Source organism: Sceloporus occidentalis, unplaced genomic scaffold (assembly GCF_023333645.1).
Source record: "Sceloporus occidentalis isolate IW3139 unplaced genomic scaffold, rSceOcc1.0.p SCAF_87, whole genome shotgun sequence".
Lineage (NCBI taxonomy): Eukaryota > Metazoa > Chordata > Lepidosauria > Squamata > Phrynosomatidae > Sceloporus > Sceloporus occidentalis.
This window is the reverse complement of record NW_028317067.1, coordinates 83,332-98,414: the sequence shown is the minus strand read 5'-3', so window position 1 is coordinate 98,414 and position 15,083 is coordinate 83,332. Positions and strand designations below refer to the sequence as shown.

At 42.5% G+C, this 15,083-nt stretch overlaps 1 protein-coding gene across 15 annotated transcripts in view; it reads right to left on the bottom strand.

Moving 5' to 3' along the window:
- Positions 1-1,658: 1,658 nt before the first annotated feature.
- The window catches only part of LOC149284820 (dynamin-1), a 39,329-nt gene continuing 25,904 nt past the window's right edge, over positions 1,659-15,083 (bottom strand). For 4 of the 15 annotated variants that reach the window (XM_089496183.1, XM_089496190.1, XM_089496185.1 and 1 more), the window contains 6 exons: positions 13,274-13,383; positions 12,896-13,001; positions 10,373-10,543; positions 9,792-10,009; positions 9,345-9,560; positions 3,103-3,172 (listed from right to left, as the gene is read on the bottom strand). In XM_089496183.1, the coding sequence (XP_089352309.1) occupies positions 3,103-3,172; positions 9,345-9,560; positions 9,792-10,009; positions 10,373-10,543; positions 12,896-13,001; positions 13,274-13,383 (891 nt within the window). Of the gene's footprint in view, positions 1,717-3,102; positions 3,173-5,614; positions 5,637-7,798; positions 7,802-9,344; positions 9,561-9,767; positions 10,010-10,372; positions 10,544-11,468; positions 11,481-12,889; positions 13,002-13,273; positions 13,384-15,083 lie in introns of those variants that run through there. The other 11 variants (XM_089496176.1, XM_089496177.1, XM_089496187.1 and 8 more) reach the window with 7 other exon arrangements.

The following is a 15,083-nucleotide window of genomic DNA, read 5'->3' as shown; positions in this document are numbered from 1 at the left end:
AATTCCTGGAACTCATGCTGGATCTCGGCAGCGTTTTGTGCTGCAGTGCTACTCGTTAACCTGTACCATATATAATTTGATTGCGCTTCTCTTAGAAGCTGCCCCGTCATCTGATTTGGAACACTTATTAATAGGAGAATGGAGGGGTTGTTATAATTTATTGGTGTTTTCACAGGTTGGGGCGAGGGGGACACTTTTTTTTTTTTTTTTTTTTTTTTTCCCCAGTTGCCTAATTGATTTAAACTTGTTGGGGGAAAAAAATGTAATTTCTTTCTGAATAAAAGTATTCAGCAAATCACCAGATTTTTGCTTTTTTGTCTTTTTTAGCAATTTAAATACTTTATTTTATTTAGTGGCCATTGTTTCTTGCAGGTTGTTTTATCCTGTTTATAACCGTTAAAAACAAAGTTAATAGACAATCTAAAACAAATTCATGATTGTAACTAGTATATCTAAATATCTGGGCTAAAACATACATAATTAAGAGGCAGCCTACCATCCCAGGTAGCCTCCTTAGCAGCATACTTTAATATGTGTTTAAAAAAGTACTTTAGGAGAAGCTGCAGCACCAACGCCTCTTCCGTGGTCTCATTTGCCCACCACTGACTGCAGCCAATCACTGGCAAGACACCGCTCCCACCGTCATCCACGCATGCCCACTGGGGATCTTGTTTAACCCCCAGATAGCCTTGCTGAGCCAAAGCGTATGCTTACTGAGGGGGGGGGGGGGGTGAGTAGAATGTGGGCACGGGCATCAGGATACCGGCCTGGAAGGGTGGGGGGAAGGGGTAAATGCATATCGGGATTCTGGAGACCCCCACCCCTCCATGCGTTTGCAAGGGGGACCCCACAAAAAAAGGCCACCTTGCTATCATATGCCCCCCCCAAAAATGTTTAGCATTTCTGTAATGCAGCGTATATCCATGGTATCGTAGCGACCCCTCGAATTCTGTTTTGTCCCTTTAAATCAGCGAAATGGAGTCCAATAAATCATACATAATGCAGGGCCGACTCGACCCTTTTTGCAGATGACGCTCACAGAGATCGGTCCTTCTAAGGTGTAGCTACAGAGAATCCCACCTAAACATACTTTTATTATATTATCCTAGCCCATAAGTCTCAAATAATGCCAAGCAGACCTTTTTTTTACAGAAACATATTTTATTCAATGCTCGGACAGATATCACAGCTAAACACCAGCACCAAGTACATCTTCTGACAATTGGGACTCCTTCACATGCAGAGATACAGAACCAGCTGCCAACTGACAGACAATTATTTCCCCAGACATCGTGTTTTCTTCTACTAAAGACATTTTAATTCACATGGAAGCACACTGGCTTACATATCTTGAAGATCTCATATATATATATATATGTATAGAATTATTTATAATGTATTTATAGAAGGATATGCTACCACCATAGACATAATATCCTTAACGTTAACAGATGATATATTTTTATTTTTTTTTGTAGTTGTCGTTTTTTTTTTTTTTGCTTTTTCATACCGAGATTCACATTTATTTATTTTTTTTTTCCATACGCGTGTAGCAATAAAACCAGCTTACAACAGAACAGATAGTGTGATGTCACGCAAGTCCAAGACAGGACAAGAAGAAAAGGAAGCAGGCAACAGTCTGAGGTCATAGGAGGCTTTTACATGTCATAGGGAGACTTAGGACTCTCTGGCCGTGATGGGCTAACCCTCGTGGCTCTAATTGCAGTCAAAGACAGAAAAGAGAAGGGAGAGGGAGGGGGAAAAAAAATACAAATAAAACATCAGTTTCAGAAAAAATAAATATGCAGAGGGAAATCGGTTAATAAAATTAGTCGACAATGAGGTCGGAGTGTTAGGAAAGGTTAGCGCAGACTTTAATACTGGGTGACCTGGGAGTTCACGCGGATATCCATCTAAGTGATTTAAAAGCTTGCTAAGTCGTGTACTTTTTTTTCCCTTTTATATGTCCCCGAGTGGGCCTGCGAACTCAATGCACAGCAATGTTCTGTAGGACCCTTTGTCTTTGGAATGGTCTGGGTGGCGGAGTGTCTCCTAGACGGTCAGTTTATCCAAAAGGGACAATACAACCGCTCTCTTGCGTTACCCTCCATTGGGTAGCTTATTGCGCCAGGCAAGATAAATTGCATAAATCCTTAGCACATACACGCACAAAATAATATTAATAATAATTATTGATATGGAATGTTAGAACAAGCTAAAAGCAAAAGGAGTGCGGAACGCGTTGGTCGCCCTCCAACACGCCCTTAGTCCGATGCTAAGACAATGTTTTTCATTGTTTCCAGTACCTATGTATCCTGTTTGCACCTGAATTTTTAAGGATATTCTATTAGAATTTTGATAGTGATTTCTTCCGAACAATCACCGTAGCTTCCTCTTCAGAAACTGCTCACAGGCTTAGGTGTGCGCATTAAAATAGCTCCCCCAGCTCCCTGCAGATGAAACATGTCCTATACCATACGTTCCATCTACGCATATATACTGTATGTGTGTCAAAGTCACAGAATCGTTACATATGATGTAACGTTTAAACAGACAGCATCAGGAGGAGAAGCTTGTTCCCGGGACGGGGGGCGCTTTAGGATTAAAGGATTTTAGGGGACGTTACACATACTAAAGACTAGAAACTCTGGTAGGGGACACGTCAAGATAGCACAACTTGGAGGTGATATAGGATAAGACCTACATGTTCTTAATCTGTAAGATTCCTACCACGTTACAGAATGAAACACAATGAGTCTGATATGCTTTGCGAGCGCGTGGAATGATATATGCAGTGTGGGAATGAGAAGAGTGGACGATATAGGTGGTCCGACCGGTTGAGTGCCAAAGCAGGTGCCTCGTGCCTCCTCGGCTACTTACAAAAAAAAAATAATAATAATAGTTCACATCACGATATGACTGAAAGCCTAGAAAAAAAAGGAACATTTCCGTACAGGACGATATACACAGAGGTCACACCGAGCCAAGGTGATGAAGCAGGGAAGCTTGCACCATGCCTGTATGATGTATAATGAGGCTTGGGGTGGGGGGGGTAGAGGTAGTGGGGGGGGGAGCTTTGTTCAGCAGCCAGGCCTCCAATAATTAATCTAAGAGGGACGGGTCGGCAGGTCGGATTATGGTGGGTCGTGTAGGCGAGGCGGGAGCCTTCCTGCTGGATGGAAATAAACACAGAAACAGACAAGAGAACATAAAACGAGATTAGAATCGGTCTCAACGTGAAACGGTCTCAGCCTAATTTCCCCGCTAGCCGGAGAGATGCCTCACAATATGGCGCCCATCCCATTAAATATATATTTGACGTCCTTAAAAAAAATCTTGGGTTTTGTTCTCCCGATCTATTTACGTACGATGATTGGCGGTAAGGCATATAAAGTGATTTAGCCAGAAACATTTTTTTTCATACATAAACCCCCATTGTGTTTTATTATCGTTTTTTTTTTTTTTTAATATAAAACAATCCTTGTGGATTGGGGCTGTTCAAAGTAGCCCTGTATACCTTACAACCTTACTCGATTACCTGAGAGTGTTATTTCTATTTTTTAAAAATTTAAAACCTATAGAAAATATATATTTTCTACATATATATATATATATATATATATATAAAGTCCAAAATTAACAATTGCATTCCAAATGCCAAGTTTATGCCCGGTGCCAAATAGCTACAGCAGTAAACAATATAAAGTCCAAAAATATATATATTTTAATTAAAATATTTTCGGTATATTTTTAATATATATATATATATATTTTTTTATAATAATAATTTTTTTATTAAAATATTATTTTGGTCCACATACGGTTACACTTCCAATCCTTGTTATTTTGTTTCAATCCCATAAATATACATTTTTATAACGTCCTTATAAAGTGTAAGGGTTTGGTTAATCCATAAAAATGAATTTGTTGTGTGGTTATATGAAGTACATATTCATACACATTTCACCAGCCATCACAGTACGGAGAACTTTTTTTTCCCCAAAAAAATTCAGGGGGGGGGGGGCAAGTTGGAGACGTGAGGAGACGAGATCCCACAGACCAGAGACAGCCATCATGATATCCCTCATCATAAATGATATATCCCACGTTCCTTTCCATGTTTGCTTTAGAAAGGCTGGCTGTGTTCTGTGGAATATTGCGGAAGCAACAAACACGCTAATCTACGATCACTACCAATACCAAGACATGCGATGTGTCACGGGATGGGGCTCGGTGAACACGGAGACATGGGTGGACAGTGGCGTGGAGCGTTAGGAAAGACTGATGTAGAGATGCGGAGTATAAGGAAGGACAGGCTGTCGGTGTGAAAGGCTTGGATGTAAGTTTGAGAAGAGGGCTGTGTGACCGAGTTGCCAGGCGTGGTTAATATTTTGGGAGGAAAAAAAAAGGAGGCCACGTAAATATCCAAAGCAGAGGAGAAGACAAAATGAGAAGACGAAGAAGAAGAAAGAAATGAAGCGAGGCTGGAAGTCAAGGGAGAAGCCAATTGGATAAGTCCTTCGTCTTTCAGCTAGTGGGTATGGAGGCCCGGAGAAGATGAAGGCCACGTGTTGGTGGAGATGGTCGGGAGAAGCAAGAATGGAAGTCAAAGATAGAAAGGAAAAGGAAAGTGAGAGGAAAAAAGATGAGAAAAGCTAATGAAAGTTAAAGGACAGGGAGAGGGGGTTGGAGGGAGACTAAAGTTTTGGGTTAGGAGAGAGGAGAAGAAGTCGATAGTAGAAAGGATTATCTAGCAAGATATAGACCTCAAAACTCATCAATATTGGGTGTACCTGGACCTGTAATTGCTCTAAAAATTCAAAACAATTTTTTCTCCCAATTACCCAAATTGTAACATCTCAGTAAATTCCGTCTCCCTTTTATTAAATCATCTATAGCTATTTTATTGATTCTGACCCATTGTTAATATCCTTTAGGGCAATTTAGAGGAGCATAAGAAGACATCGTCTATTTAACGTGCCGGTTTCATTGGGTGGCAAACGGGTGAATCAGAGGGGAAAATGGAAATATTTTCTTAGGACATCAACTTTTTTATGGAGATTTCGCCTCAAATGTATTGCTTCATTTGCATACAGGGGTTGATGATGATGTCAGATCTGGGGTGGGGCAAACACATTTTCTAAAACTTTTTTTTTCATTATATATTTAGAACAGATGACACCACAATGTATAGATCAGTTTGTGTACTTTTAAATTTGAGACCGTGTTTAAGTTGTGAACGGGGCCCTGAGTGTGCGTCTTCAGATTATATTTATGGATACTTTAGCGTTATGGGTCTTGGGGATCAGCTCTGAGTTCTGTCCCCTGACTGATCCGGTCCGTATCGATGACCGTATTGATGATGATGCTAACTCATGGACTTAATACCCGGCCAACAGTTATGATACGGACCAGGAAAGGGACCTAGACCTTAAACTGCTCTACCATTGGTTGAAAAAAGTGAGAGCCAAAATCTGCCTGGCAACAGGGCAAGAAACAGCCAATGGGTAGCGACGCATGTATCACACAGATGTAGTTCACATGTTTGGCGGGGACATGAGGCACGCGGGTCACGTGACTGAGGGTGTGAGACACATACCATGACGAGTGCTCCTCAAGGGTCACTGATAGTTATTCTGAAAGATAATGTGAAGTCAGAGACTGAGGGGCAGCCGCAAACACACAGGGGGGCATGTATGCAAACATATGACCACAGTTGGTCTTTGCAGAGAGCCACGCGTACATATAAACACACGGCCATGCATTCAGCACAGGCGCCAGCCTGCATTCTGCTTTATACTCATGGATTGATTGCCCGTGGAGTGATCTGTTAACCCGCTTGCCCGTGGAATGATCTATTATTTTGATTGCTTGTGGAGTGATCTATTATTTTGATTGCTTGTGGAGTGATCTAGTATTTTGATTGCTTGTGGAGTGTTCTAGTATTTTGATTGCTTGTGGAGTGATCTATTATTTTGATTACCCATGGAGTGATCTAGTATTCTGATTGGCCGTGGAGTGATCTAGTATTCTGATTGGCCGTGGAGTGATCTGTTATTCTGATTGCCCGTGGAATGATCTAGTATTTTGATTGCCCATGGAGTGATCTAGTATTCTGATTAGCAGTGGAGTGATCTATTATTCTGATTGCTTGTGGAGTGATCTGTTATTCTGATTGGCCGTTGAGTGATCTAGTATTCTGATTGCTAGTGGAGTGACCTATTTGTAGTAAATCTGCTTAAATAAGAGACTACCTCCCCTTGCTTTCTTACAGTAAGCATAGCTGCCAACAGTTAGGATTTTTTTGGCACAATCCCTGAGTTATGACTCAGCTGTTGGTCGCTCTGGCCAGCTTGAGAAGCACAAAGCTGGGAGCCTGCAGGGCATTCGCTCTTTATGGACCCGCACATTACATGTAGTTTTGTGGTGAAGCCGCGCACACATACATACATACATATTAACACTTACACACATAGCACAATAATAAATCCATACATGAACATGCTCGGCACACAGCAATTCCCATGTTAGTAACAATATCTGAGCTCCGTTTAATGCTCATGAACATTCAAAAGCCGGTTGACTACGGTGGTCGTTGTAGCCCAAAAACAGCCATAAACCTGTTATTGTCCATTATTATTTTCTGCTTTTGCAGAATTCAGCAATATAGAGCTCTAATCACTAGAGACAGCATGGGGGGCAAATGATGTTTGTACTACAAATGTCTCCAGTAAGGTGTAGGAGGTCTATGGAAAATGGCCATTTGCCAAGAGACCAAGATGCATAAAGACCTATGGATCTGGCTTCGACAAAATGGCTGTTATGATGGAGTCACTTGACAGGGATTATGTATAAAAAATAAAGTGCTTCTGGTGCAATTTCTTATCACCATAGCAACCTACGCAATGCTCCAATCAGCAGCAACATTCCATAGGTTGCTATGGCGCTAAAACCACATTTCAAAAGCAATTTTTGTAAAATGTTACGGTTTTTGCATCTGCAGTATATGTAAATCTGTGTTTGGTCACTGAGGATAAGTGATGTCGTTGTGATGTCACCAGCGAGACCACAACTGATTTGTGAAGTCTCATTCTATATACAAGCGGGAAATGGGGGGGTTAGTTGCACAATAACAATGAAATAAATCTCACTTTAATTGATTTTGTACATTCTGGCTGTGAAGCGGGTATGTGAGGGTCCCCAAGTCCTGCAGAGTATTTACCCCAAGTAGTTTAAAGCGGTTGACCCAGGTAGATGGCTTACATATAGTCTACTCGTCATGTCTAGGGTTGGGTCCCATGGTGGAGCATTTGGACAGTAAGGTGGATCAGCTCCATGGCTCAGGTTCAAGGTGGTTGACAGGTGGGGACAATACATGGGACAGGCATATGGCTCCTAAATCTAAGACGAGGCCAACGACTGATTAAGGTCTGAGTCTTTACAGCAGGAGAAACGGGCGTCTAGACGGGGGCCAAATGGGGCCGATCTGCCGTCAGATTCTATGTTTGTGCTTCCCATCTATAGTCAGGGATTTGTTTTTTAGCTTCCTTACGCCAGAGATAGAGAGAGAGATATAGAGCAAAGAAGTATTTTGTAAAGGTAATGGGTTTACTTTGATGATGGGCAGCAATATAGGGTAACCAAATGTAAATTGGGGCATTTATGGAAAATGGTGACATCCTAACACTGATTAGGTAAGGGACAGTCCTGGCTAACGTACAGACATTATGTAGCAGACCGGGGAGCTACCTGCTTGCCGGGATACATATCTAACCCACGTCTGTTCCTTTCTCTTCACCTGCTTGGGTATATATGCACCCTGTATATTGCGCAGGGTCACAACGCAGCCCTGCTCTACGCATGTTGTGTGCACCCCTGGTCAAAGGAGAAGGTTTGATCACAATGTCTTACAACGACCTCGTACGCAGCGATGACTTGGGAGAGCAAAACAAATGTGGCTTCCCGTAACGTTGCGGGAAAAAACGTCAAATATATAAAGTGCTGTCAAAGTCCGGAATCTTTTACACGTATATCTGTGAATGTCGCGTTATTATATAGGAAAAACTTGGCTACGTTGTCCCTTTAACACGAATGTTACAAAGGATAGGAAGGGGGAGAGTTGTAGTATATAGAATAGAGAGAGTGTTCCATATGATGGGTGGAAAAAAATTAAGGCTTGGAATGAAGTGGAGGACGGGATAAGGTGGGATGAGTGAAGTGAAGATGGTGATATGTGTTGAAAGTCAGCTGTGATTATAGCGATGACGTCTAGCCATGAGATGACTCTGTAGCTAAGTCTAGGAACTTGGGTTCTCACCCATACTGTTTATACATGTTCTGTCTGGTCTAGACTTTGGAGTAGGCGTGCACCAGTTCTTGCTGGAATAGAACTAGCATTTTTCAGCTGCTGGCTGAGGTTGATGAGATTTTAATGCTATCACCACACTTCTAACAGCAAAGGCGTACGTTCCATATCGTAAGTGTCGGGTGCGATCCTGGTAGAAGAATACAAGGCTCCTTCTTCACTTGGATGGAGAGACCAGAAGGATTTAGGGAGGACTGTTAACACCTTAACGACAGCGGGGGGCGCTAGAGGTGTGTGTCTAAAATAGGAGCATTTATGATATAGGTGGATGTTACAAGGCTGTTGTCTGGCATTCCAATAAATTATTAATTTTTATTTTATTTTAGGTGGTTTGCAGATATATCGCACTCGAATGAGCAAGAAAAGAGCATCCTTCCATCCCACTTTGTGGACTCACAGATAGCCAGTGTGTTGACTTGGCATCATGGGAGTTGCAGTCCACTGTAACAGTCCAGCTGTGTGACATCACACTGCTTTATGGGATAAAGTACAGCGGGGTAAATATTTCAGTAAGTGCCCTACGGTCGCCAATCACGGGCTTTGCAACTTTACATTAACTACAATTTTATTTAAGAACACATAAGGATTGCGGAGCTTCGTGGGCAATTTAATAACAGAGTTCCACATGTGGGCATCGCTGTTTCGATGATTCCAATGCTTTACATTTTACATAAATATATAAAATATTAGACGACAGCAACCAAGTAACATATACTGGTGAATGCATTGTCTTCCGTGTAAAACAAGATTTTAAATGGACCTATTACCTATCAATTTTCTCCCTGGACTAAATAGCAATGCTCAAGCTATTCCAAGGCTTCTCGTAGCACATAGATAGATATATATTTTTTTTGTTTTGTTTGGGCGACTCGACAACTTTATATTATTGCGCTAAAGGAGTTCAATGATGCGCCTCGGTGGACCAGCTAATACTGCTAATTTCCAAGATCTGAGTGGCCCTTTGATCGGGAGCACTTACCTAGGAACGCCAGGGGGGGCACGGTTTGGCCTGGATGGGATCTGGGGAGGTGGCCCAAATGGATCAGGTGAAGCTCCAGGTCTGGAGGGCACAGGAGGGGCACTCCCCAGAGTATTACCAGCAGGAGGGGGTCCTGGGGCAGGTCCTCTGGAACCAGGCCTAGATGGGGGCACGGCAGGAGCTCTCCTCTGAGGAGTGGGGCTGGATGTGGGAGACCTACTGTAAAAAAAATACAGGGCAAATTTTAACTCAGCGTGATCTCATACTCGTCGCTGTTAAGGTCATGGCAGTCCGCTGTAATATTAATTGTAACTAAAAATTGATACAAATTCGGTGTTAAAAAAACGATTTGTCCACCTGGTCTGCCCATGTCTTCTATAAAACCTCAAACCTTGTGGGGTTTGTGTGTCATTTCCTTCTTACCTGCGCCCTGCTGACATGTTCTGCACCTGTAGCCAGGAGTCATCCACAGGGGGAGGCATGGGGGTGCTGATAGTAGTGGTATTGATGTCCCCAATAATATTAAGCGCCTCCTTCAGGGCATGATACATGCGTAACATCTCATCCCTATGTTGAGCCTGTTCCGGCGATTCCTCCATGAGCGTGTTCTGGTCTCCGCATGAGTAAAGGTTTGCCAGGAGCTCGGAGTGGATGAACTCCTTGGTCTGCAAAAGAAAGTGGAGGGAAAAATCGTATCTTATAGGGGGCAATTAATTTTTTTGTGTTGATGGAAGTGGTGTAATCACCTTTCCATTTGGCCCAAAACATTCTCTCCTGGAATGAAGGATAAAGGAGGATCAAGAACATTGGACAACACTCCGTAAGACCCTTTAGATGACTATAGGAAAACATTTGATGGTGGTGCCTCCAGAAACAAGCAGGTGTAACTCTTAGCCATGATGTGTCTAAATCCAAAACCAGTTCCTCTCAATATTCCTTTTTAGGAGGAGGACAGCTGTTGCAATACCCCTAGGTGTACCTATTATGTACATTCAGTCTTTGAGTCTGATTGAGTGGAAGCTACTTACATTGTTTATCATAAGATGCATGATGGTTTTGGGCATCAGGTCACGAACGGTCTTGTTGACGATGCCCATATAGGAATCCACCAGGTTGCGGATGGTCTCCACCTGCCTCTCCAGTTGAGGGTCCATGGAATGCATGAAGCTGTCGGAACCATTCTCTTCCGATTCACTGGACTAGAGACGGAGAAAGTAGAAGCAGAGAAAGAAAAAGCTCAGGAGAGGGGCAGCGGATTTCAGAACAATGTCATCCATGGCACGGTCTGTAAGTGACACTGAACCGGAAAAGCAAAAGAACCAGTAATTTTACCACACCAATAATTCACTAAATTCAAATTTTTATTTGGTAAGTTCCAGAACCCATGTACAAAATTAATGAGATTTGTTCTAGGAGGTCAAATCTTTAAAGGTCCTTCAACCAACGTTAAAGGTCTGCATGGGTTTAGACTCAGAAACAAAGGCATTCTGTTTAGAAATGACCAAACCTTACTCAAAAAGTATATATCATATCGGTCTCATTCTAGCCTATAGTTACAAGGAGATGACTTTAATGGTTGACATATTTGTGTTTTTTTGAGTAACGTCTATGGTAGTTAATGAATTGTCCAGCACCTTTTTTGGTACTTCTGTCATCAAAAAATTGTTTATGGTATCTATGCAGAGGCTCCTAACATTTTGGGTTAACCAATGGCCTTCAGTGGAGCCTAGAACACCATGGCGTCAAAGAGAAAAAAGGTGACCTCCAGATGGTCCAGTGAAGGAGGAGATAAGCTAACCATCACTGGGTTCTACACATGCTTCTCCGGTTCAATGTCTCGTGTCAGGCATGCAAAATAAAAAGAATGTTAATGAAGAAATCGGGAGGACGGCAGAACCAGGAAAGGGGGAGAGACCCCAAATTAAAAGCTCTACGAAACTCGGAGAAGGGCCAACTGAGGATACAAATGATGAGGACGATGAGGGAGACAGCTGTCCCCCCCCCCGAACATCCAGCTTGGGCCCAGCAGGCCCCTTTTGGGGGAATAGAAAAGGAAAATGAAGTTGTTAAAGAAATCAGGAAGGAAAATGTCAGAACCTCCTTGGAGCTGTTTGCTAGACTTACTTTATCCTTGTCCTTTGAAGTGAGATTGAGCCACAAACAGAATAAAAATAATAATAAAAAAAAAAACACACAAAAAGGACAAAAAAAACACCAGAATTAGTGGTTAAGGAGAAATGATTTGCCCTCAGTATTACAACATCAATAAGGGGAAAGGACAGATAATAGCCTTTGTCAAACAATGAATGGGTGGCCTGGATCAGTAAACAATTAGATATAATGTCTATTCATAGAGGGAGCTTGGTGTGGATTTGTTGCATTGTTTTGACCAATAGACGGCCATATAGTTAAGGTTCCGATTGGTTATTGTTTTCCCACCTCTATTTTCAGGCTTGTTCTGCTATCAGGTCCCGGGGCAACAACACCTGATAAAACCGGGTGAGATCGCACTACTGGGCAATTCTTCCCCCTGTGTCATCGAGACACAATGTCATAGAGGTCTGGGACTATCCAGCACAGCCTTATAGCTGGTCACGCCAAAACCAAAATACATCACTGGCGCATTACATGAGGTCACATAATGTTGCCCTCAATGACTGTTGAAGCACAATGGAGCGGGGAGAGACCGGTTCAGGGCAGTAATGGACGGAAGTGGCATGATAGTGTCACAATTCCACTGATTCTTTCCAGAAAGCCATATATTCAGTCTTTTTTGTTAAGAATGATATTGAGTGGGAAAACTATATACAAAAAACAATAACTAGGAGTGAAATATCCACAGATTCCAGTAGAACACACATGTTCCTTCTCTGTTCCAAGGCGCCCGGCGAGATACATCAGCTGGCTCTTCAAACTCACTATGGTGGGTTTGATGTTCACTAGGTCTTATTAGCAAATTAGCCAAAGTGGAGCGTTGATGAACCTGCTGAAGTCCAACTGTCTCCTTAGCCAATCAAGTTGGAAGACATATTGTTAACACAAGATCATGATCACAAAAAACAATTACCCTGTGCCACACAAATGGCAGAAGATGCCACCCATTGCGTAGATGAAGTGATCCATTTATCATGGGGTCAGTTTATCTAATTGTAACTTTTTTGTAGAGAGCTTAAGACCTACAGGGATACCTGGGAACGCTCTGAGTTTCACCTGGAGACTGCGGGTTAAGCGCCACTTTCTCCACAGAGAACCTATGGGTCACGGGTGCGGTGTTGCGGGACGCACCTCTCCCCACCCACCTCCCCGCTAAAAAAACGGCCATCTTTCAGGGGAATCGCCTAATGACATCAGCGTACCCCCAACCAATGTCAGCGGGACCCCCTACCCGCATTCCAAAAAGGGACGTCTCCGGGTAGTTGGAGCCTGGATCTTCCCAGGTATGCCTATAGGTAGCATATGAAGTATAAGACGTATGACCAAGACGTTTATATGTCACAAGGGTCTTTAATCTATTATTAATGTGCGGCTAATCTCTTTGTACATACCACAACTCTTTCCGGGTAAACACCAGCTCTCAAGAAAGAGGCTTTCCAGCTGTCCACCTCTTCCTGGGTCTCGCAAGCTAACTCCAGCTGACGGTAATCTTTGTACACATTTCTAAAAATAAAAGGTAGCAAAAGAACACGATAAGATAATGGTTCGATTATTCCACCTCTGCCCACTTACTTATGCCATGCATTTTTTTGCATAACCGTAAATAAGTCATTGGGGTAGAGATCTTAATTATGAAATCCCATTGATGATGTAAGTAATTATGGATCATGCAGGAGTGAAACATATTAACAAGGGCCTGGCACCGGTGCCTGTAAAAATGTAAGACTTCCGAAGCAGAATTAAGAATTCTAGAACCAGCGGCATGATCTACTCACCTTTGCTCAGTATTGAACAGGGCGAAGATGTGTTTGCTGGACATGAATCCCTTCTCAATATCTCTCACCTTCAGGTTGTCCACAGGCAGCATGTATTTCTTCTCCTTCTCCTGTTAGCACAGAATTGTGGGGTCTTATTTAGAGGACACGTCACAACGAATGAGATGAAGTTGGCTGGACTGATAACATTTCAATCATAAAGCCATTGATTATCCAAGCAAGTGAGGCTATAAAACAGGGAAGACAGATGGCATCTATTGCTTCCTCAGCTCCAGCTTGCACTCCACTCTTGGTGGACCACCGGGCTGAACCAAGCATTGAGACTTCAGCCTAAGCCTGATTGCCCAGCTATAGGGGTGCAAGACTTCAAAAATGATCCAGGGAGAAAGAGTACAGGACGGCCACAAGTGTTTCGGGGTAAATGGGCAAACTCTTGGGCTTCTGTAATTATATCTGAGCATCCCAACTGGTACTTTTCTTACTTGTATATAATAAAATAACCCTACTTGAATACAGAACATCTTTACCTCCTGACCTGTCAAGGCTTTGATAAGGACCATTATTAGAACCATTTGATTGCCACCATTAGTGGGTTACCACAATAGAATCCATGATAAGCTATTAAATAGTTAATACTTCAAAAGCACCCCTTTGTACAAGGATTTGTGTCCTATTACAGGGTATCAGGGTTCAGTAGATGCCAAGGTCTGAAAAGTACATAACTAGTTAAGATTATTTCAGGACAGCATGAAAGAGGCGAAGGGGTTACTGCGTTCTGGTGAAATGTGACTCCTGGAGCAGGAGATGGAAAACGTCTCAAGATGAGTGGCTGGTCCTTGCCCTGCACGTGTGTCTAATTACTGGTCCTGGCAGATCTCCAGAAAAAGCCGACATCCCACGATTCCAGATACAGCAATCTAGACCCAAAAGCCCTCAACGATGTGACATTGTATCCTTTATTTCTGCAACACAACACCTCTAGACCGGACCTAGCCATGGAAGCAGATGTTCTAGAGTGCCTGCTGTGCATGGACACCTAAGAGCTAGATGAGATGAGCTGCGGAATAATAATAATAAAATACCCACCTTTTAAGACTTAACGCAGACCATATGTAAATGTATAGATTTACGCTAACAGACTTTAGTAACATACACGCCAAATGCAAATCTGCTACAGAATGTGAGCTTTAACGTACGTCCCAAGATTAAAAGGCAGCCCAATCTGGCACGTAATACCCTTTTAGACCATTCTAGAGAGTGTGGGGGCTTCGGCTCATCCCTGGTGTGCCGGCTAGATGCATTTAACCCTCTGAGATCCAAATGGACTCAATAACATCATCAAATCGAGGGGAACGGACACAAGAAATGCCTGTGGAATCATGGAACTTTAAGCGTTTATGTTAAATGGAAATAAAAAGCATTTTATTTTTATTATTATTTTTAATAATAAAGACAGAAATGTAGCGATTCAGAGACAAAGCCTCTAGAATATAACCCAACATTCCAAATGGGCAAAAGGGAAACACTTTTATAATTTCTGGGGTGTGGTTAGAGGCGGGGTTAGTCGTGGGAGGGCAGGGATTTACTGAAATGTTTTATTTTAATCTATTTATTGAGTTTATAAAGCCATTCCCTGCTGTTTCTATACACATTACTAAAATATTTAGGGCCAAAGAACCCTGCGATACCCTCGTCCCGAGCAAACATTCTGAGCTCCTAGAAAAGAGGGGCAACTGGGAGGAAAAGGGGCCAGATGGATTTGGGTCCTAAAGAGGGACTTATCCTTCTAAAGGGGGACACTTGGCAGGAA